At 38.0% G+C, this 24,398-nt stretch overlaps 1 protein-coding gene across 2 annotated transcripts in view; it reads right to left on the reverse strand.

The window, feature by feature from the left end:
- Positions 1 to 1,243: 1,243 nt before the first annotated feature.
- LOC143855290 (cell division protein FtsZ homolog 1, chloroplastic-like) overlaps positions 1,244 to 24,398 on the reverse strand; it is a 32,130-nt gene continuing 8,975 nt past the window's right edge. Inside the window, exons 2-6 of one of the 2 annotated variants that reach the window (XM_077365496.1) lie at positions 21,123 to 21,222; positions 20,675 to 20,904; positions 2,939 to 3,016; positions 1,855 to 2,088; positions 1,244 to 1,695 (exon numbers count right to left, since the gene is read on the reverse strand). In XM_077365496.1, coding sequence (XP_077221611.1) covers positions 1,441 to 1,695; positions 1,855 to 2,088; positions 2,939 to 3,016; positions 20,675 to 20,904; positions 21,123 to 21,222 — 897 coding nt within the window. In that variant the 3' untranslated portion in view covers positions 1,244 to 1,440. Of the gene's footprint in view, positions 1,696 to 1,854; positions 2,089 to 2,938; positions 3,107 to 20,674; positions 20,905 to 21,122; positions 21,223 to 24,398 lie in introns of both variants that reach the window. The other variant, XM_077365495.1, reaches the window with a different exon arrangement.

Genomic DNA, 24,398 nt, shown 5'->3' on the forward strand with positions numbered 1-24,398 from the left:
TCAGAGGTTTCAGAATCACCACCACATCATCACTAGACTACCACAACAAAGACAAATCCTAATCGTTCTCCTATATTTTGGAATTGTGGCTCTTTAGAGAGCAATTCCTTAAGGCCACGTTTGGATACCAGCAAGACTTAGATTCAAATCTAGTTGATATTTTTAGCTAGATCAGATCCTTAGATTTCCAAATCAGCTACAACAGTGCAAAAAATTCCGATTTTCAAATCTTTCCTGCGAGACATTATTTGGAAATCAATATTTGTGGCAACTTCCGTCACTATCATTGCTCCTCGAGGTTGCTCCGGCAGCAGCGAGACATCCCTCCCTCCCTCTCTTTCTCTCTCTCTTAAAACATGATCATGAAGATGATTGATGTGTTTTGTATCCAAAACTCAAATCCAAATCAAAATACAAATGCATGAGGTATCCAAACAGGCCCTAACATTATTTTTCTCTTTCTGCAATGGAAATCCGCATGAGAGCACACTTCCAACTTACTTTTCTTTCTTTTTCTCTCTTCTCTTTCTCATAGGTTACCTCTCCATCTTCTAATCTCTTCTCTCAACACTGATCATGTCTGGTCAATTCAATTGAACTGATTAAGGTTCTATTATGAGTGGATCACTAATAGTTAGTTTTTTTTTTATAAGGGTTGGTCTCTACTGCCATCAAGATCCATCCAATTAAACGGATTACTGGATTTTGAGAAGTGATTGTCCAAAACTGATTATTGGACGCCAAACTCCATTTAATTGAGTCGCATAATTAGTTTCAAACTCAAAATCAATTCTCGAAATCCAAAAGATACCTGGCATGAGTTTATAATAAAATTGATTGGATGTTTGAATTAAAAAATCTTAAAAATTGTATAGACCTATTATGTTCTGAGAAGAGGATTTTATTAGGTACTGATATTGGCACCACCATGTTTTAATAATTGAACAAAGTTGGCTTGTCTTTCTTTTCTAAATGGCTTCGGAGAGCTTTTTGGGAACTGTAATAACCTTTGACAGCTGTTAACTAATAAAGGACAGAGATGAGTTAGTGCAATTATCTAAAACATGGAAGTGCCAAGAACAATAGCCTTTTATTATTCTATGACTATATTTTGAGAATTGAAGAACCTTTATTTTTGAAATGTGGGTTTACTACTAACCATTGTTTTCTCTAATTTTTTGCTGGATTTTCGAATTTAGCCGCCTAACTTTGCATCAAATATCCATCGACAGATCTTCAAAAATTCCTGCAAAGAAATGACATACTTTCTTATGTAAAAATGCTGCCTTCACACACTACTGAAACAAGGAAAACAGCACCTAGATGTCTTCACATATTTCTAACAGAGAAAATGGCACATCTGATTCAAAACATTAAGAAGTTACCTAAAAAAATTTCCAAAGCTAAAAAGCATAAATGAGGAAGAAGCAGAAAATAAGGTCAAAAGAATAGCTTTCTAGATCGAGATGGAAGAGAAGGTGAAGCAGGGGTCTTAAGGGGGTGGGATATTCCCTTGGCCTTTGCTTCTTGGACTTCAACCATTTTTGCTACTTTTGGGTCTGTCAAGAGAGTTTTCTGGAATGACTGCGAGAAACCCGTTGCGATAATTGTCACATGAAGCTCACCAGTGTACTGATCATCTATAACCGCGCCAAATATTATATTTGCAGAAGGATCTGCCAAACTTGTAACGACCTACAAATATAGGGAAACCAGCTCTAATCAGGGAAAAAACACCCAAAGAACTACACAGATAAGCTCTTGTGTCTGGAGGAATGCCATTCATAAATAGGACAATCTGCTAAAATAAATCTGAACTTATTTGTCTGGAAGAGTCAAAGTGAGGTGGGGCACCTGGGATACTCTATTCACTTCTTGTAGGGTAATGTCCTTTCCACCAGTAATATTATACACAATTCCTGTTGCGGATTCGATCGATGACCCGATTAGTGGGGCTAGAGTTGCTTGTTCAGCCGCTTCTTCTGCACGGTTCTTGCTGGAGGAGACACCAACTCCAAGCATTGCAGTTCCAGAATCTTTCATGACAGCTCTCACATCTGCAAAATCCACGTTTACAAGGCCAGGTATCTGCAAAATGCGGCAATATTTCCCAGTTTGCTCTGGTGTATAAGATAATCAGCTGGACAAAAAAAATCAAAACTTCAGATACTAGCATTAGAACCTATGTTACACAGATTCACACGGATTCTCCTGAATGGGTGAAGTACACGTGTCGGACATGCATTGGATTACAATACTTCAAGATTCTCAGCAAAACTTCTAGATATCTTTTATCTGTTTTTAACACTAGTAGGGGGTGCAACTCTGGTTGTTTTTTTTGGGAATTTTGGTTGAGCTTTTACCATAAAATCGGGTCAAGTTTGGGTTGAATCCAACTCATTTTTTCAGCAAAACTCAACCGACCTGACCCAAACTGCACCCCTACTACCACAACTTTACAATAACTGCATGTTTTGGGTTTTATCGATCCTAAGAGTAAGTTTTCGTATGGAAATAAAATATTATATTTACTTCAATATATTTAAAGAGAGCGAGCCTTGGCGCAATGGTAACGTTGCTCCATTGTGATCTGGTGGTCACGGGTTCGAGTCACAGAAACAGCCTCTCTGCAAAGCAGGGGTAAGGCTGCGTACATCTAGCTCTCCCCAGACTCCGCAATGGCGGGAGCCTCGTGCACTGGACCGCCCTTAAATCTATTTAAAATTCTAATATATCAATTATATGATTATGTAAAAAATTAAATTTTAAGAATTGATTAAAATATTATGGTGAACAAGCGAATCTTCGCTTTTGAAGATTGTCGAATCTGACACTAAATCCGTTTCAGATTACGAGACACATAACCATACTGATGCAACATAGATTAGAAACAGTTAGCCATTTTCACTATGGAGAAACAATGTTGCAAGCCACTCACTGTAATAATGTCCGAAATTCCTTGCACCCCCTGCCGTAGAACATCATCAGCAAAAAGAAAAGCATCTTGAAGGGGTGTCTGTTCATCGACAACATCCAACAACTTATCATTAGGAATAACTATGAGAGTATCGACGTTCCTTTGTAGTTTCTCAATCGCTTCCAGTGCCTGAAAAATAAAAAGATGAAAGTACAAGACAATTAATTGGTTTTGGTCGTCACCGACTATAACATGGTAGAGAGCCACAAGAAACTCTGAACATAATAGAAAAAATTTGAAATATCTAACCTTCCAAACCTGTACACCAGGTTCCGTCTCACGAGGAAAAAAAGTAGACCAGAAGCGTTTATCCTTTCTAAACGGAGAAATGCAGTTTTTGACAGTGCCCTCTCTTGGGTCTTATTAGATCATAATTCACCCAACTTAAAGATTAGTGAATGTTTAGGGGAAAGAAAGATTACAAAGGGTGAAAAACCAAATTTTCAGAGTTTCGTATCGTCAAAATCACGCATGCATTGGTGTGTTTCCTCAAGTGAAAGGCGAAGCCTTTTATGCTTTCGACCCTCCAAGGCTAATGCCTTTTAGACATTGTGCTTTGTTTTAACGTCTGAAGGCATTTTTTCAACGACTCACCTAGAGGTGGGCCTTGGGCCTTGAGGCGTATACCTCAAGCGGCTATGAAAACAATGTTATACACTCAAATAAGCTTTACAAACTACCAAATCTAAAACGATAACTTCCAGTTATGGAGTAACAGACGGGAGTATTTTTTATTTTTTTAATTGTTGCAGAATGAAAACAAGCAATTTTCTTACAAGCTAGCACGTTTTTGGACATTCAGGTATTTTTCCATGGCAGGACTGTTAGATCTGCAGAAGCTTGCTGCAGTTGAAGCTGGGGTACTGTTTGAGACTGCAGGAGAGACTCTATTTTTATATAACATTGTGGTCTCCAGTGAAGCAACTTTTTTTTTCTTGAAAATGGTAACCAAGATTATAAATAAGGAGGACAGAGATGCCAAGAAAAAAGAAAAACACAACATCCGAAAGGAGTGCACAGAAGAGAATATCACGGCAGAAGTCATAAAGCGCCAGAGAATCCTTAAAGACTCCTCTAGCTAAGCTATCCGCGACCTGATTAACAGATTGCCGAACATGTGAAAACACAATCTCCATAGGCCTCACCCAATCTAACATCTCATCAAAAAACCTATCAAATCTCCAGGGAGGATTATGAGACCCATTTAGCCTATTGATGACATTAGATGGATCTCCTTCTACCACTAAATAATCAAGGTGGCACTTCTTTGCCAACTCCATGCCTTAGTAAACAACGCGCACCTCTACCTCTAAAGAGTCAGCCGTCCCAATAGGCCCAGCAAATGCTCAAATCACCTCCCGAGACTCTGATCTGAGAACAGCCCCAATGCTTGCAGGACCGAGGTTCCTCAAGCTAGAGCCATCAAAGTTAAGCTTTAAAAGTCTCGAGGGAAGGGGCTTCCATTCTTGAACCGGTCTCTGATTCATTTCCACGCTAAAATAATGTCCCTCCACCTTCCCATAGGTCATAGGCAGACACAAACTTGAATGAGGAGAGGGTCTTTGCCCAAGAGCTAGTTAAAGCAAATACTTTAACAAATAGGTAAGACGAGCTCTTTGATTTTCCCTTAAATACCCTAGCATTCCTTTCCTTCCTAATGACCCATAAAGTGGCAAAGAAAGAAACATACCATAGAGTTTTACCTCTTTCTTTCCATGGATTAGATGTCCACTCTGACAATAAATCTAGTAGAGTTCCAGAAAAAACCCAAGAAATACCGAATCTGCTTATTAGTTTACTCCACATGCCTCTAGTAAACCTGCAATGGATGAATAAGTGATTGACAGACTCCCCCGCCTCTATGCAAAGAGCACAATGATTGATGATGAGAATTTTCCTTTTCTAAGGAATTCCATCGTCTAAATTCTTTCCTTGAGGGCTGCCCAGCCAAAAGTGCACTCTTGGGGGGGACCGGGATAGGGTGACTGGGATAGTCCACACTCTAGCCACCCTAGAGGACACTAGACTAGTCACTAGATGATGATAGGACTTCACTGTGAATTCACGAGGTGTATTCCATATCCAAACCGTTTTGTCTGCACTGTCCTACTTTATATAACCTCCCTCCCCTCCAGTAGTTCCAAAAACCTCTCCACAGATGGTAGTTCCCGATCGAAGAAATTCCTTCTAAGTTCTAAACTGAGGCTTCCAAACTGCACTGCTGTGACACCTTTCCATATTCTCCTTTACAAAACTGTCCTTATTCGAAGCAACGACAAATATGTCTACAAACATATCTTTTAAAGGTAACCAAGCACCATGCATCGTGCCAAAATCAAATTCTATTGCCCGAATAAACCCTCAACTTAACTCCAGCTGAGAACAAATTGTCGAATTTCATAATATCTCTCTAGATGGTTAATCCTTTAAATCTAAAGTTATCTCCTGAAGACCAATTCCACGGAGTGGCACCATAGTTGCTTCCAATTACCTTTACCCAAAGATGAGATGTTTCATTACCAAATCACCATATCCATTTACCCAACAAAGCGAAATTAGTCCCTTGATTCTACTTATCCCTAAACCTCCACCTTTAGATGTCTTACACACCCCCTCCCATTTTGTTGATGGCATGGCTAACTACGCACATTCTCCATGATTCATCCTTCTTTGGTGTCAATGAGTCATGAATTGCAGATGAACTAAGGCTTTCGAGAATAAATCTCAAGGGGAGCATCTTTCACGAGAATTATGGAGTTAATTGGGAAGATGGAGTCCAATGGTGCTCAAAGAGTATCATTTAGTATTAGTATTATTCATGTTCTTTTAAGTTATAAGGTTCTAAAGTCTTTTTTCTTATAAAATCACTTAAGTCAGTTAAATGAATGCCTCATAAAAGTAGGGCCCATCAAATATTACAAAAATCTTAATTGTTTTTTTCTTATTAGTCCTATTGCTCGGTATAGTTTATTTTAAGAGTCTAAGCCTTAAGTAATTAAAAGTCCATATCTCCAGTAAATAAGAGTTCATATTGAAGTTGACTAGAGTCCTAGTTGGTCTTAGTCCAAGTTTCTATATATGTAAGGTCTTTGGCCCCATTTAAGATAGAATATGGAATGAATTTTACAGAAGGTTGCTGCAGCTCTTCTATGCTATGGAGTGTGATGCTTCAAGTCTAGGTATGACTCCTATGAACCCTAGAGTGATTCTCTAGGTCATCTTCTTCCCCTCTCATCCTAGGTTGATTTACTATGTTTCAATCCTTGAATTCCTAAACATATTTCCTGATTCTCTTGATCTGTAATTGTTTGTCGTTACTGATCAAAACCCAATTGATCACGACCGTCTCTTTGCCGCCGTTCCTTTGGGACACGGTGCGAAGGGGTCGGTTTCGGTGGAGGAATGCGCTTTTCCAAAAAAAAACAAAAAAAACCAATTGATCACCATCCTTGCTCCCACATTTGTTCCCTACCTATAACCCCTATTCCCGATCCACAACCCAAGCACCTATTCCTTTCCATTGATTACTCAACAAATCCTTTGCAAATCCCTTCCTTGATCTGCCCATAGACTGAAGAATCCTAAAATTCAGGGCTGCAATCCTTAATATTAAACCAAAGCCATCAAACGAGTCCCTTTCCTTTACCTGTCAAATGTCTCAGAGCCCTGCTTGAACTTATACCTGCAGTCCTAACATTATCCCCAGTCTAAATGCACTCCTCAGCTATTCGGCCAATACAAAAGTGTTTACAGTCCAGTCCCAACATTCCCATCGATCGGTCATCAAACCTAATAGTCCTATCAGTCCACTGAGTCAAAGTATTGATGTCCCAACTGTTTAGCTACAATTCCATCAATCGGTCATCGTCCTAACAGTCATATCAATCCAATACAGCTCGAACGAATTATTACTGTCCCAACTTTTTCGCTACAGTCCAGAGCACCTTCACCCCCCATCTATCACCATACATTACCCCTATTCAACCTACCATTTTAAGCATCCACCACAAGCAGTCCTATCATATTCATAATAGTCCTAAATTTGTTATAATAGTCCCTCCTATCAATCCCTACAGTCAATATGATCATTCCTTGTTGTGCCCCCAACACGACACCGATCCCTCGACAACACGTTCACTCCTTCGACCTAATCACAACATCACATCAAAATTTATCAAATGTAACATTAATTACAATCTATATTCAGGATCCACAAACAAGTCCAGTACTCCAGTCTAATAGGAAATACTATTACAATTCATCAATGAGACACTGATTCATATCATGATATAATATAATGATCAAAACATAGCGTACAGCTTTACATGTTTTTTTTCTGCATGACTGTATAGCTTTACATGTTATAATAACAATTATCCTTGGCGGAAACCTCAAAAATGGCCTGATACACCATGAGCCCATGGAGCTCTCCCTGGGGAGTGAGTTTCTAATCCACTAGGGGCCCATGGAGGTCCCCCCGGGGAGTGAGCTTCTAATCAAGAGGCCCATAGAGCTTTCCTTGAGTGAGTTTTGACCATTATCCGGGTTTCTGTCAATCAATCAAGCGCATCGTACAGCTACAATCACATAACATTCTAGATATGCTAAATTAGCAAATCATATGCATATATGCCTTTAAAACTTTTCAAAATCAGAAAAATCATACCACATGCTCAATAAGAGTTTTCATACAATAATCATTTCAGTGTGTGTGTGTCTATATATATATATATATATATATATATATATATATATATATAGAGAGAGAGAGAGAGAGAGAGAGAGAGAGAGGTGTTCCTGAGCTCGAGCTAAAAAACACATGGCCCCACATTTTTGGGGGGATCCAAAGCATTCATTTGGAAGTCCCTTCCATGGATAGGGTGTGTACCAAAAATCATCCCTATATGATCATCCTAACCCAATCAAAGGTGGAGGGAAAATGGACAGACACTGTGTGTCCATGTTTCTGCCCATTTTTTCCCTGCACAAATGCAAGGGTTAGGATGATCCTATGGAGCTATTTTTTGTAGGCACCCTATCCATGAAAGGGCCTTCCAAATGAATGCTTTGGATCCCCCAAAAATGTGGGCCCACATGTGTTTTTGAGCTCGAGCTCAGGAACACTTTCCCATATATATATATATATATATATATATATATATATATATATATATATATATATATATATATATATATATATATATATAGAGAGAGAGAGAGAGAGAGAGAGAGAGAGGAAATGGTTTGTGTGCAGCTACACAAATAAGCTATATGTGCGTGGCTGCACAAACCATAGTGGGGGCCACATTTTTTGGGGGATCCAAAGCATTCATTTGGAAGGCCCTTCCATGGATAGGGTGTGTACAAAAAATCAGCCCTATAGGATCATCCTAACCCAATCAAAGTTGGAGGGGAAAATGGACAAACACTGTTTCTGCCCATTTTTTCCCTCCACAAATGGCAGGGTTAGGATGATCCTAAATGGCTGATTTTTGGTACACACCCTATCCATGGAAGGGCCTTCCAAATGAATGCTTTGGATCCCCCAAAAAATGGGGCGCCCCCATGGTTTGTGCAGTCATGCACAGATAGCTTATCTGTGCAGCTGCACGCAAACCATTTCCATACACACACACACACACACACACACACAAAGGAAAACGATTGTGCGCTCGAGGGCGCAAACACACGGGTCCCACATTTTTTGTGGTGATCCAAACCATTCATTTGCAAAGCCCCACCATAGACAGGGTGATGCAGTCCAAGAATCTGGACGCTCTTCATGGCGCAGCAGCGGATGCAAGATTGATAAAATAAAGGAAAAAGGGGCCCTTCGAACGCCGTTGTAGGGAATAGAATACTTCGATCACCGTCGAAGGGGATGTGATTTACTTCGATCCCATCGAAGTCGAGTTTCTCAGAGTGAAACTAGAAAATACCCTAGCAGGTGCTAATCCAAGCAACCAAAAGTTCTCAAAAGCCTAAAGGCGAATTTCATTCAATAAGCAAAGTCCCATTATATGTCTCATTCACCTCCTTCTATAGATTAGGAGGAATTCTAAAAATGGAATCTCATACGAGCAAAAGAAACATCTAAAACAACGTTACCGGGATCGCCCTCCCACCCTCCGACCCGCAATCCAGGGTCGCCGACTCGAAACGTGGGTCGTTTGCGACCCGGATCACAAAAAATTGCGACCAGGGCGATCCGCGCGAAAGGGAGCGATGCATAGAGAGAGGGAACACTTCGGTGGACTAGGAAAAGAGAGTTGCACAATAGTTTATTAGTTTGTTCATATTTTTATGTTCTTATTTCATAACCGGGTAGTTATTTTCTGTTTGCTTTCATTTAAGATTGAGAATGCAATATATGTTGGCACTTAATTTAGTGATATTCGGAGATCTTCAAATTTTATATATTATGGATTGCGTTGGAACTGGAATTTTCATTTTGAATATATATACATATATATATATATATATATGGCATACATGAGGTTTTTGGTTTTGTTTATTAAATATATGTAGTATGGACTATAAAATGATATTCTTGTAAAAAATATATGAAATTATATATAGAGTACAAGAGCGACCCAGATTTGTGCTCCAAATCGACCCGCGAGCTAAAATAGTCAACCGACTTAGCCTACTTTCATCGTACCGCGTACCAAGCTACTATCGTACCCGTTCCCGTACCGCGTACTGGAACGAACCGTGTTCCCGGTAACCTTGATCTAAAATTGCCACCTTCATATTAAAGGCAACCTAAATATAAAAAGTAAACTTAATCCTAAATCACCTTGTTCAGCTATGCATGGAATGGACAAATTTATTATTTGGTCCTGCATGGAAATAGAAATAAATCAATCCTAATTGGCATGAAAGAAAATAGAAATAAATCTAGCCTAAATGATATGCAAGAAAATAGAAACAAATCAGCCCGTAGGATTTGGGTTGCATCAGTCTCCCCGGGTTGGAGAAAATCCGTCCTCGGATTTGAATCTTTCAAACAACAAATGCTTTCGGTGGTCTTCGCCTCCATCATTCTTTCATGGTTTAAAAATCCTCATCCTCTAGTTTTGAAGTAACGAAGAAAGATCATTAACTGAAATTTACCCAACCACATTATATAATTCCCAAGATAAAAATATATTCTTTCTTGATCTTCAATGAGCTTGAAGCCAAGAGAAACCGTTGTAGGCTTCAATATAAGATCTAATAAAAATGGGTCAAGATAAACTGATAAAGAAATCAATGCACAATTTTTCCATTCACATATCTCTTCAATCTTCATAGGTTCACCAAATAAGACATCCAATCTAATTTTTTTTGTTTCTTCGTTTTGGATTACCATAAGACTCATCGATTACAGCTTCGTTTTGGATACCATAAGACTCATCGATTACCTCTTCCAGTGAATTGTTGGTCACTTTGTCACCATCAAACGTCAATAAATCATCATTAGAACTTTTAGGAAAGATTACATACCCATCATCTGAATATTCATCATAAATTGGTGGTGATTCCCAATTTATGATTTCTTACTCTAAATAATAATAAAATGATCTCATATGTGATGTTACCTCCCAATCTTGGCATTCGGCAACTCTTCTTTCAAGTGATCGAAGATAATCTGTAGCCATCACGAATCCATGCAAACTTCGCTACCAAACTTTTTCTTCAAATCAAGGAGTCAACTCTGATACTAACTGATGCAATCCAAGAATCTGGACGCTCTTCGTGGCGCAGTAGCGGATGCAAGATTGATAAAATAAAGGAAAATGGGGCCCTTCGAACACCGTCGTAGGGAATAGAATACTTCGATCACCGTCGAAGGGGATGTGATTTACTTCAATCCCGTCGAAGTAGAGTTTCTCAGAGCGAAACTAGAAAATACTCCTGCAGGTGCTAATCCAAGCAACAAAAGTTCTCAAAAGCCTAAAGGCAAATTTCATTCAATAATCAAAGTCCCATTACATGTCTCATCCACCTCCTTCTATAGATTAGGAGGAATTCTAAAAATGGAATCTCATACAAGCAAAAGAAACATCTAAAATTGGCACCTTCGTATTAAAGGCAACCTAAATATAAAAAGTAAACTCAATCCTAAATGACCTTATTTAGTTATGCATGGAATGGACAAATTCCTTATTTGGTCGTGCATGGAAATAGAAATAAATCAATCCTAATTGGCATGAAAGAAAATGGAAATAAATCTAGCCTAAATAATATGCAAGAAAATAGAAACAAATCAGCCCGTAGGATTTGGGTTGCATCAGTCTCCCCGGGTTGGAGAAAATCCGTCCTCGGATTTGAATCTTTCAAACAACACATGCTTTCAGTGGTCTTCGCCTCCATCATTCTTCCATGGTTTAAAAATACTCGTCCTCTAGTTTTGAAGTAACGAAGAAAGATCATTAACTGAAATTTACCTAACCACATTATATAATTCCTAAGATAAAAATATATTCTTTCTTGATCTTCAATGAGCTTGAAGCCATGAGTAACCGTTGTAGGCTTCAATATAAGATCTAATAAAAATAGGTCAAGATAAACTGATAAAGAAATCAATGCACAATTTTTCCATTCACATATCTCTTCAATCTTCATAGGTTCATCAAATGAGATATCCAATCTAATTTTTTTTGTTGCTTCGTTTTGGATACCATAAGACTCATCGATTATAGCTTCGTTTTGGATACCATAAGACTCATCGATTACGTCTTCCAGTGAATTGTTGGTCACTTTGTCACCATCAAACGTCAATAAATCACCATTAGAACTTTTAGGAAAGATTACATATCCATCCTCTGAATATTCATCATAAATTGGTGGTGACTCCCAATTTATGATTTCTTCCTCTAAATAATAATAAAATGATCTCAAATGTGATGTTACGTCCCAATCTTGGCATTCGGAAACTCTTCTTTTAAGTGATCGAAGATAATCTGTAGCCATCACGTATCCATGCAAACTTCGCTACCAAACTTTTTCTTCAACCCAAGGAAGGAGTCAGCTCTGATACCAACTGATGCAGTCCAAGAATCTGGACGCTCTTCGTGGCGCAGCAGCGAATGCAAGATTGATAAAATAAAGGAAAATGGGGCCCTTCGAACACCGTCGTAGGGAATAGAATACTTCGATCACCGTCGAAGGGGATGTGATTTACTTCGATCCCGTCGAAGTAGAGTTTCTCAGAGCGAAACTAGAAAATACTCCTGCAGGTGCTAATCCAAGCAACCAAAAGTTCTCAAAAGAACTCAAAAGCCTAAAGGCAAATTTCATTCAATAATCAAAGTTTTTATTTGGTCCTTACATGTCTCATCCACCTCCTTCTATAAATTAGGAGGAATTCTAAAAATGGAATCTCATACAAGCAAAAGAAACATCTAAAATTGCCACCTTCATATTAAAGGCAACCTGAATATAAAAAGTAAACTCAATCCTAAATGACCTTATTTAGCCATGCATGGAATGGACAAATTCCTTATTTGGTCGTGCAAGGAAATAGAAATAAATCAATCATAATTAGCATGAAAGAAAATGGAAATAAATTTAGCCTAAATAATATGCAAGAAAATAGAAACAAATCAACCCGTAGGATTTGGGTTGCATCAGTCTCCCCGGGTTGGAGAAAATCCGTCATCGGATTTGAATCTTTCAAACAACACATGCTTTCGGTGGTCTTCGCCTCCATCATTCTTTCATGGTTTAAAAATACTCGTCCTCTAGTTTTGAAGTAACGAAGAAAGATCATTAACTGAAATTTACCCAACCACATTATATAATTCCCAAGATAAAAATATATTCTTTCTTGATCTTCAATGAGCTTGAAGCCATGAGAAACCGTTGTAGGCTTCAATATAAGATCTAATAAAAATGAGTCAAGATAAACTGATAAAGAAATCAATGCACAATTTTTCCATTCACATAATGAGATATCCAATCTAATTTTTTTTGTTGCTTCATTTTGGATACCATAAGACTCATCGATTACAGCTTCATTTTGGGATTATATTATATATATATATATATATATTAGGAAAAGGTTTCTGAGCTCGAGCTTAGCCTGAGCTAGAGCTCGAAAACACCATCTCCCATAGTTGTTTTAGTCATCCAACCCATTCATTCCATAGAACCTTATGTCCTTGAGGAATCATCTCCATAGGATCATGGTAACTGTTGATTTGTGGAGGTTTAAAATGGATGGCTGGAAAGTGGGCTTCCATAGATTGAATGGTTAGGATGATAGTATGGAGATGGTTTCTTACGATACTTGGATACGTCAAACTCAGACTCGGAGGATAGGCGAGTTGGGCGACTTCACACCACTTTGCCCACCCGTATCCACTCGTTGTATCGTATGCCAGAGAGCGAACGGGTCTAGATAGCTCCTTCCTCACCCTTTCCAAAACTCCAACGCAGCTATATATATATATATATATATATATATATATATATATATATATAGAGAGAGAGAAAACGGTTCCTACACATATGTGTAGATAAGTTATCTACACACTAGCTTAAAATACAGTGGGGGCCACATTATTTGGGTGATCCAAACCATTCATTTTTAAGGCCCTCACATAGATAGGGTGTCCACAAAAAATCAGATCCATAGGATCATCCTAACCATTCGAAAAGTGGAGGCAAAAAATGGACTAATTTGTGAAGGTTTAAAGACATCCATTTTACCTCCACAAATCGTAGGGTTGGGATGATCCTATGGATCTGATTTTTTGTAGACACCCTATCTATGTGAGGGCCTTTAAAATGGATGGCTTAGATCACCCAAACAATGTGGGCCTCCACTGTATTTTAAGCTAGTGTGTAGAGAACTCTCTACACATATGTGTAGGAACCGTTTTCTCATATATATATATATATATATATATATATATATATATATATATATATATAGAGAGAGAGAGAGAGAGAGAGAGAAAACGGTTCCTACACATATGTGTAGAGAGTTCTCTACACACTAGCTTAAAATACAGTGGGGGCCCACATTGTTTGGGTGATCCAAACCATCCATTTTAAAGGCCCTCGCATAGATAGGGTGTCTACAAAAAATCAGATCCATAGGATCATCCCAACCCTACGATTTGTGGAGGTAAAATGGATGTCTTTAAACCTTCACAAATTAGTTCATTTTTTGCCTCCAAAGTTCGAATGGTTAGAATGATCCTATGGATCTGATTTTTTGTGGACACCCTATCTATGAGAGGGCCTTAAAAATGAATGGTTTGGATCACCCAAATAATGTGGCCCCCGCTGTAATTTAAGCTAGTGTGTAGATAACTTATCTACACATGTGTGTAGGAACCGTTTTCTCATATATATATATATATATATATATATATATGAGGAATAAGATTGTACGCTCGACCGTACCTAAAGTTAGGTACGGTAGAGTGCCAAATCACATGGGTCCCACATTTTTGGTGAGCATCTAAACCTTGTAAGGCCTCATCATAGATAGACTGCATACCAAAAATCAGCTCCATAGGATCATCCTAACCCATCCATTTGTGGAGGCCAAAATGGACAGACAGTGTTTGTCCACAAATCTGCCCATTTTGGCCTCCAGTTTTGGAGGGGTTAGGATGATTCAATGGTGCTGATTTTTGGTATGCACCCTATCTATGATGGGGCCTTGCAAATGAATGGTTTAGATGCCCACCAAAAATGGGGGACCATGTGATTTGGCACTCTACCGTACCTAACTTTAGGTACGGTCGAGCGTACAATCCTTTTCCTCTATATATATATATATATATATATATATATATATATATATATATATATATATATATATATATTAGGAAAAGGTTTCTGAACTCGAGCTCAGCCTGAGCTAGAGCTCAGAAACCATATCTCCCATAGTTGTTTGATTCATCCAACCCATTCATTCTATAGGTTATGATTAGGATTATGGTTATGGTTAGGATTGCAGGTTATGGCTAGGTTTATGATTTGTTGAGGTTTAAAATGGATGGCTAGAAGATGTTCTTCTATAGATTGAATGGTTAGGATTATGGTATGGAGATGGTTTGTTAGGAATAGCCTATCTATGTGAGGTCCTATAGAATGAATGGGTTAGATGAGTCAAACAACTATGGGAGATGGTGTATTATGAGCTCTAGCTCAGCCTGAGCTCGAGCTCAGAAACCACCACTCCCATAGTTGTTTGACTCATCCAACCCATTCATTTTATAGGTTATTAGATGAAAAGATTTGCCCTGGTTGTAAATAGAGTTTCAAAGTAATATCGATTGGGAAGAAGTTTTGAGTTTTCTATGATGGTCTCTGTACTTGTGTTTAGTGGGTACCGATGGGACAAGGATGGCATATTAGCACCAACAGAGTGTGCTTGAGGGACCTGGGTCCTTCGCTGCTTGGGGGTGTTGTCTTATCTCTTGGATTGGAATTTTCTTCTCGTCTTGATTGGAATGACATTTCAGATATGATGGTGGGTAAAGGGTTCTGTAACTGTATCTCTCGTGTGCTTGAGAAACCTTGGTCTTTCGCGTATCGGGTCATCTTCTTCCCTTGTTTCCAATTTTCGATTGTAAGGTTTGGGCAGCATATCATGGGTTTTTTTTGGGGAATTTTTTGGTTTCTGGTTTGGGTTTCTCTCTTATGTAATAGGGTGGGACTACTGATCCCCAATCTCTGTATATATGCTATTATGAATAGATATGTCAATTTAAAAAAAAAGAGGTGTTAATAGAGTGATTTCTGGATACTTGAATTTCAAATCCTATCTCAGATCTTCAGAAAAATTACTCAAGATGTATCTCACTAAAAACTCGGTTTTCTAGAAATTTCAATATTTGTAGACAAATTGTATTGGACGCATCTCTTTGATGGATGATTGTGATGTAGGATCGGGAGAGAAAATGAGAAGAAGAAGAGAGGAAGAAGAAGAAGAAGAATAGAGGAAGAAATAGCAGAAGACCGGGATTTCCGCAGGGATCAATTCGCAGCTGACTTGGATCTTTAGCTCTGATACCAAATTCAAAGTAGGACCAGGAGAGAAAATAAGAAGACCGGGAAGAGAAATAGAGGAAAGAGAAGAAGAAGAGGAGAAAGAGAAGAAGAGGAGAAAGAGATGAGGAAGAATAGGGGGAAGGCTCCGCCTGATGGGTTGCTCAAAGTTAATTTCGATGGGTCAAGTCTTAGGAACCCCGGTCCGGCTGGGGTCGGTGGTCTTCGCCGTGATGATTGCGGAAATGTTACTTGGGCATATTCCGATCCTCTTGGGGTTTGTGATGCCTCGGAGGCTGAGGTGAAGACGGCATATCAAGGTATCAAAAGGCTTGATAGAATGAGTATGGATCGTACTATAGTGGAAGGTGATTCACTCAATGTGATTAGATGGATGCGTGGAGCAGTGTTGCCGCCTTGGAGATTTTCTTCTATTTTTGATGAAATAGATGATCTAATCTCGAGTTCCTCTATTGGTTTTAATCATGTCAGGAGATCTGCAAATGGGGAAGCGGATTCTTTGGCTAAGGGTGGGGTTTGCCATGTTGAGTTGGAGTGGTTTGACTGACTTCCTCCTTGAGGGTCTTCTTGTTTTTTTCTGTATTTATATTATCTCTTGTATTCTTTGGTGGGGTCCACCTCGGCCCTCTCCTTTCTTAATGAATTCAATTTGCCATTTCAAAAAAAAAAAAGAATAGAGGGGAAAGAAGAAGAAGAAGAAATCTGGGAAGAAACTAGGGGAGAAAATTCAATCAATCTTTATTCATCAAAAGTTAAAATCCCAATACATGTGGCCTATATATAGGCAATGGAAAATAAAAGTCTTAAACTAAAGACATGGAAATAAAAATCCTAGAAACTAAATAATACGGAAATAAATCCCTAAAAGTCCTAATGGGCAAATATGCCACTTATTTGGCCTACATCAGATTGAATTTAGCTAGTCCTTAAATATAACATTTTTCCATCATCCTTTATCACATTCAAATTCTAATCCATCCAAAGGTCATATTGTGATATATAATCAGTTTCAGATCCTAAAATTCAAAATCCTACAGATTTAGAAAAACTGCATAGATTTGAGTTTTTGCATTTTGTTTGACCTCAAATTTTGATATTCTCACCTAAAAATAATTTCCTACCACATTCTAAAATTACAAAGAGATCTGGCGGTTGGATCTTTACTGATCCTTTCGAATGGTAAAAAAAATAAAAATATTCATTCTTTCTTTCTTTTGATGGATTTGCTAGCATCCATTTCAGAAGGCATTTCGCGGATGGTCTGTTGCATCTGACAGCAGCCACCTCGTGAATGAAGACAAAATCTGCTGAAAACTGAGAATGTGGCTGCTGTCAGATGCAATAGACCATCCGCAAAATGCCTTCTTCAATGGACGCTAGCAAATCCCAGCAAAATATATCCACTCTTCTAAATCTGAAATTTTTCAAAGTGGTTTTACTTGAAATTCTCGAATTTTATTCCAACTAATTCGCTGCTAAAATTAAATTGTCAAAACCTCCTACACGGAGAGCATTCCCTTCCCTAGAAATGTCTTGCATCAATTATGCAAATTGGCATTTTTTTTCATTTTTGAAACGAAAATGGAAATTGGCACAACATTGTCGATCCTCTTTTCCGTCAAGTGATAATTATAAAAGTTCTAGTCCTTTTTCTCTTGTGCATAAAAATATGTGGGGTCCTAGTACTAACGTTTATGGGCTGGGATATACCAATTTTGTTACTCTTGTGGATGATTGAAGTAGATGTACATGGCTTTATTTGATGTGTGACAAAGATAAGAACTATTCAATCTTTAGAACTTTCCATGCTATAATACATACACAGTTCGACAAAAAGATCAAAGTTCTCCATTTTGACATTGGAGGAGAATATTGTGATCAAAGTTCTCCATTTTTGACAATGAAGGCGAGTATTGTATCATGCTATGTCACAAATATCGTTCTCGGGAATTTCTCGGGATATAATAAAAAAATTATTTTTTCAGGTTTTTATCGGGAAAAAATGATAAAAATAAAATTATTTAAAAAATATATAAAAAAATAAAAATAAAACATAGTAAAAATATCGTGATATTTTAATAAAAATGGAAATATCACTATATTTTTAAAATCTCAGGATTATTTTGGGATTTTGTCGTTTTATCAAAATGTCACGATAAAAATGCTACATTTTGAAAATATCAGAGATATTTGTGACATAGGTGTCATAAAACTGTACTAGACAACAAAACAGCTATTAGCATTGTCAGTTCAGAACCAAACATATTGAAGTGGATCGACACGTCATAAATAAGGAGCTAGCCTTCAGAGAGATTTGCACTTTGTATGTTACCATACATCAACAATTTGAACACATTTTGACCACTAGTACTAGGGCAAACTTGTCTTTTCCATTCCATTGAAATAAAGAGGGAAAAATCTCATGAGTTCCGTTCTCCCAAAATCTCTTCTTCTCTACTTCTCTCCCCAATCGCCTTCTCTTCCCTTCCTAATCTCATATCTCTCCCTTATTTTCAACTATGTGCTTATGTTCACTTTTTTTCTTAAAATTGAAAATTCCCTTTTAGCGTTATTAAAATTTTCAACATTTGATTACTTAAAATTCAAAGGGTTTTGTCGTGTTCACATGACAATATCCGTAATTCCGTATTATCTCCATGTCAGATATCCATATCCTAGGAATATAGCTAACGCGTGTTCGCAACAAATTTCACATGCATGAAAAAAGATCACACACATAAAATAAATTGGGATCAAATTTCCCTCTTGTGAAAAGAGGTTTTATTCATTTTGGTTGGGATCGTACACTTCCAGCTTTATCGGCCGTTAATTACATTTCTTGAAGAAGAAAACACCTCTGATTGTCCATCAAGAGGTTCCCTATCTAAATACAACTTTTGTTAATTATCCGCTAGAAAGATCTAATTTTTTTTTTGTTAACAAATCCTTTATAGTGGAATTCCTTTGTCCTGGTAACTTTCTTCAATTCCCCAAACTTTCTTCATCTTTCCTTTGGGGAGCCGTCCTCTTTATCATCCTTCTCTTGGAGGAGAAAGGTCTTCTGCATTTAGGGAGTCTCTGGGAAGAGATCCTAAAAGGACCTTTAGAGAGTATCTGGAAAGAGACTCTAAAGGGATTTTCTTCTTTCTCCCGAAAGAGAAAGGTCTTCTTTCTTCTGGGGGAACCGTCATCTTCATCTTTTGGGGAAAACCGCCGTCTTTATCATCTTTCTCCAAAAAGAGAAAGGTCTTCTCCCTTTAGGGAGTCTCTGGAAAGAGATCCTAAAGAAACCTTTAGAAAGAAATCTAAAGGGATTTTCTTCTTTCTCCCGAAGGAGAAAGGTCTTCTTCTTCAAAGGGAACCGCCGTCTTCATCTCTTGGGAGAAACCACCGTCTTTATCATCTTTCTCCCGGAAGAGAAAGGTCTTCTCCCTTTAGGGAGTCTCTAAGAAGAGATCCTAAAGGGACCTTTAGAGAGTCTCGGGAAAGAGATTCTAAAGGGATTTTCTTCTCCTGAAGGAGAAATGTCTTATTTCTTTTGGGGGAACCGCCATCTTCATCTCTTGGGGAAACCGTCGTCTTTATCATCTTTCTCCCGAAAGAGAAAGGTCTTCTCCCTTTAGGGAGCCTCTGGAAAGAAATCCTAAAAGGACCTTTAGAGAGAGATTCTCCAAAGGGATTTTCTTCTTTTCTCCCGAAGGAGAAAGGTCTTCTTCTTGGTCTCCTTTCTAGAACTTTTTGGGAGAAGCCTGCAAAGAGAAAAAAAAAAAAGGAAAATACTGTTAACCAGTAACCTCTTCTCACCTTTCTTTCTTCTCCTTCTTCTTTTCTTCACGTCGCCTTTCTTTCGCAAAGATCCGATCCCTTTTCTGAAGGATTTTGAGTCTGTTTATAGAACTCTCTTAAGTGGTTAGCAACTGCCACCTCACCCCATTTTTTCTCAACTTCATGATCTTCACTTCCTCTTTTCGGAACCATTGTGTGTGACACCTTATCCCTTATTTGGGATTCCACGATCACTTCTCTTTTTGCGGGGACTTACGTAACTCTTTTTTTGAAAATGGGAGACTCACTTCTTCTTTTGCGAGAGTCATTTTATTTCCTAAAATTTAGGGATTTCACTTTTTTTTATATTTATCCCTTTTTAGGGATAAGGTGATGCGTAACCACCCTTTTTCTCTCTCTTCTCATTTTAACAAGGGATTTACTATTTTGCCCTTGTTGTAAAATTCTGAGTCCAACAACCCTACAATAATTATCAAACGTGTAGTTCCTAAATGTTGTACAGGAGATGCGATGAGTTGCTCCAAGGATCCAAATTATAACTCTGATTAAACAAAACATCTCTTAATTCATATATATTGCTGCCCAATGCCCAACATAATTGAAAATCTTGCATTTCAACACTCATGGGGATCTGGTAACAATTCAGATAGTTTAGAAAAACTAGAGTCAGGAAGCAAACAATTCATAGTAACATATCAATTACTCGTGCAACATAGTTTCACTCGGAGAATTAAAGTAAGGAACAACAAATATGGGTTTCACGTGCGAGACTGATGAGAAGTCTTAAGGGAGTCATCACAAATTCTTCTAAAATTATAAAATGCCAATGAAAGCAAGATATGAAGACATGACAATGTAATTACATGGATTTAACAATGATAAAATGGCACCTGCCTGCAAAGATCTCTTACGACCTTCAAAGCTGAAAGGATATGTAACTACACCAACGGTCAAATAACCAGCTTCCTTCGCTATCTGGGCTACAACTGGAGCAGCACCAGATCCAGTGCCCCCGCCCATACCAGCTGTTATAAATACAAGATCTGAGTCTTTGAGAGCACTTGCTATAACTTCTTTGGATTCCTCTGCAGCTTGTTCTCCGAGAAGTGGATTTCCGCCCGTACCTGCATCTCTGAACAGGAAAAATGTAGTGATCCTAATAAAGGAATAAAACAATCGTATGATATGAAGAAAAATAGGCTTGTTTTTTTCACAAATGCTGTAGCTTAAGAAAAAATTGTACAAGACAGATGAACAAATGTTATAAAGACGATTTGAGTGCTGAAGATACTTAGAAGCACAGATAGGCAGAAAGTTTTATCATCAATACTGAGTGCCTGACCTAGTCCACGAGTCAAAAGCTCCCCAATTTGTAGCGGATTTGTTGCTGCCGAATTCAATAGTGCCTGTGAATCCGTGTTTATGGCATAGAATTCAACACCCTGAGATTGAAACAAGCAATGCCAACATTAACAATCTCTTAAATGTGAGCTTCAAAAAAAAAATGTGAAACTGGGGTAGAGATTGAGGGTGTATAATTGAGCATAGGAGCCAAGATTCTAAGTGACACTCTCATTGCCAAAATACAAACTTATCTCTGAACAACAAACTCTTACTCTTATTTTTCAGCAATTAATGCATACTAAAAGATTGCACTTAAAAATTTATAGGCTTTCATTTCAAACAGCAAAAATACGAGGCACGTCCTAAAATGCCAAAATTGGCACTGAAAAAGTAACATGCACTCCTAAAGGAACTGAAAAGATAGAATAAGAGGGTGGAATCAAGTATTTTGGATTTTATCATTCAGCTATTAAAACAAATTCTTAAAACCTTGGTAGACACAAATCGAGAGCATAATGGAAGTACAAATGGCTAAGAAAAAAAAAACCAGCTAGACTTGCCTAAACATAACAAAACAAGAAAATTGAACAGCTGAGAAAAAAACTGAAAGAAAATGTGATGAAAGTGCATCTCCGCAGATCGACGGTCGAAAAGCTGAGATCCATGATCGAGCTGTTGAACTCTTCCAAGCCAAGGATCGGACTGCTCAAGACCAGAGGATCAATAAAGGGACAGTCCATATTGTCAATCAGGCGAAGACTATGACAAGAGAAAATTCTCAAAAGGCTGATCACCCCAAGATTGTCAAGAGATCAATGGGGCTTCAAGAGTGATGGCCCTCATCGATTTCATCTTCATCACATAAAGAACGAAAGAGTCTCGTGTGAAGTTTAGGAGTCCTGGTTGTTGTTACAGAAGTCCCTAAAAGTTTTTTTATTCATGGTTTTAAATTTCAGTTTCAGCCGAAACGGAAACGGAAACATTTCGGTTTCAGTTGAAATCTTGTAAAATCATATAAATGTATGGAAATATACACAAATGATGAAATTTTAAGATGATTTGAGAAATGCTAGAAAAAGCACAAATACGTACTTAGAAAACATCACATAAGAAATAAAATTATCCATAATGGCTTAACCCCTTCAAACACCGAGTTACATGTGTTGTCGCACATGTCTGGAATAGCAAAGTCAATAAAAAAGTACAATGTAATAAAGTATAGGAAAGTGCAATGACCAGTGTCTCCTCCAAGGATTCCAACTCTACATAAATACAGCATAGATTTACGAGGCATTATTGGTCTCATGTCGATCTGACATCCCATGCATAAGATACGGTTACTTAGTTGTGTAGTGGTTGCCTACCAAATAACATTCTCTACATTAATAAAATGAAATTAATAATAAATCATAACATCTTTCTGTTTTTTTTTTTTTTTTTGTCATTCCGACCATTTCGATCGAATTTTGGGAATTTAGGTGGAAACAATGGCCAGGTCCATGTGGAAGGAATTCATTGAGATTTCATTTCGATGGGGATGGAAACAGAAACATTTCGGTCATTTTGGGGAATTCAAAACCATGGTTTTATTTAATTGATGGGAGTGTTTTTTTTTGCCTGATCGAGTGAGGGAGGTTGCATTACAAATTTTTCATTTTGATTTTAAGTCGGCTGAACAAATAGAGATCAAATTTTTTTTAGTCAGGTTTTGCAAAGGGGAGTTTGATTATTTAGGAGTGGAGTGTTTTCCTTATGAGGATTACTTGTTATACAAGTTTAGAGTTTAGGGCTTTAGTCAAAATTTTCGTAGCGTGGGCGGTTTTAGTCGAATTATGTAGTCTAGTTTGAGAAAGATTTGGCGTAGCGTGGGCAGTTTTAACCAACTATTAATGGCGATAAAAGATTTGAAGGAAAGAAGGGAGGCCTGTATGGCACAGGAGGTGGGGAGAAATGATGAAGCATCGGAGGCCGAGGGTAGCAAACCCTAATGGAAGGGCCTTCTGGCCCTGGCAGATAGATGGTGAGTTTTTCTAGGTCTTTAGCAGTTGGTTAAAAAAAAAAGAAAAAAAAAGAGAGAAGAAAAAAGAAGAAAGAAAAAAGGGAGAGAACTAAAGAGAATAGGAGAAAAGATAAGTGAAGGGAGAAAAGTGATTTCAACAATCTGATAAATGCAAGAAAAGAGTTCGTAGTCAGCAAGTTGATTCCCCTGGGCTTGAGAGATCTTTGTGTCATTCGCTCAGGGTGTAATCCTTCCTCTGTGTCTTTCTTGTCTAAAAATGGTTTAGTAGTTTGCTTGAAGTTTATCTAGCGGTTGTTAGTTGTAAGAGTGGGAAAGCTTTATGGAGCTTGTTTATTGATTTGAGGATTTTCAAGGATCGAATATCATGGTTATATAGCAAAGGGGATCAAATTTGTCTGAGTTCAGTAAACAACAACTCCCACAAGTTTAGGCTTGAGAGACTATGTCTTTCGCTTAGACTTGTTATTATTCTGGACCCTTTTGCTTTGCTACGTTTTCTGGGGTGCGGCAACTAATTCAGAGTTTTAATTCAAGCTCTTGATAAGTGAATAGTAGTTGTGGGTTTTACTTTGAAAGGAAGTTTGAACTTTGAAGGGGTAGAAAGATCTTTTTAGAGTCTGAAAAGAAGAGTTGCGAAAGGTTTGAAGAAGGGAAGAAGAGAAATGTTTATATTTTGCTTTGCTTTACTGCTTTCTTACTAATGGTCTCGGGTATGCCCATTCCAGCTATCTCTGATATTTTGTAAAGCAGGATGGGACTCCTGGTCCCTAATGCTATTCCAATATCAACGAAATCTGTCACTTCTCAACAAAAAAAAAAAAAATTTGGCGATTGCCAACTTATATAAATCCACTCGCTTGGAAAGAAGAGATCATGCCATTAAAGTTTGACAATAATAAAGAGTTTTCTATTTGTTTTACCTTGTGCATTGTTGAGAATCGGTTCTCAAAACTTTGCGTGAGTTTCCTTTACCGATCTCTGTTTTTTTGCCTTGCTACATGCACGTTCTAAATTGCAATCGAGCTTGAACAATCACAACAGAAACCGAACAATAGTAGATCAAGTTTCTAGTTCTCGGACGATCGACTTAGCATGGAACTACAGAATTTTTACTGAACTTCTGCTCCAAGCTTTTCCACCTGAAACCCTTAAATATCCCTGGGCAAACTGCTCTTTATTCACGATTCAAGTGATCATTTGGTTGTGTTGTTCCTATTGCAACTGAGATCATCTTCAATTGCAGTAAACTAAACC

The sequence above is a fragment of the Tasmannia lanceolata genome, unplaced genomic scaffold, assembly GCF_043159265.1.
Source record: "Tasmannia lanceolata isolate RefF3 unplaced genomic scaffold, GAP_Taslan_0.1 ptg000003l, whole genome shotgun sequence".
Lineage (NCBI taxonomy): Eukaryota > Viridiplantae > Streptophyta > Magnoliopsida > Canellales > Winteraceae > Tasmannia > Tasmannia lanceolata.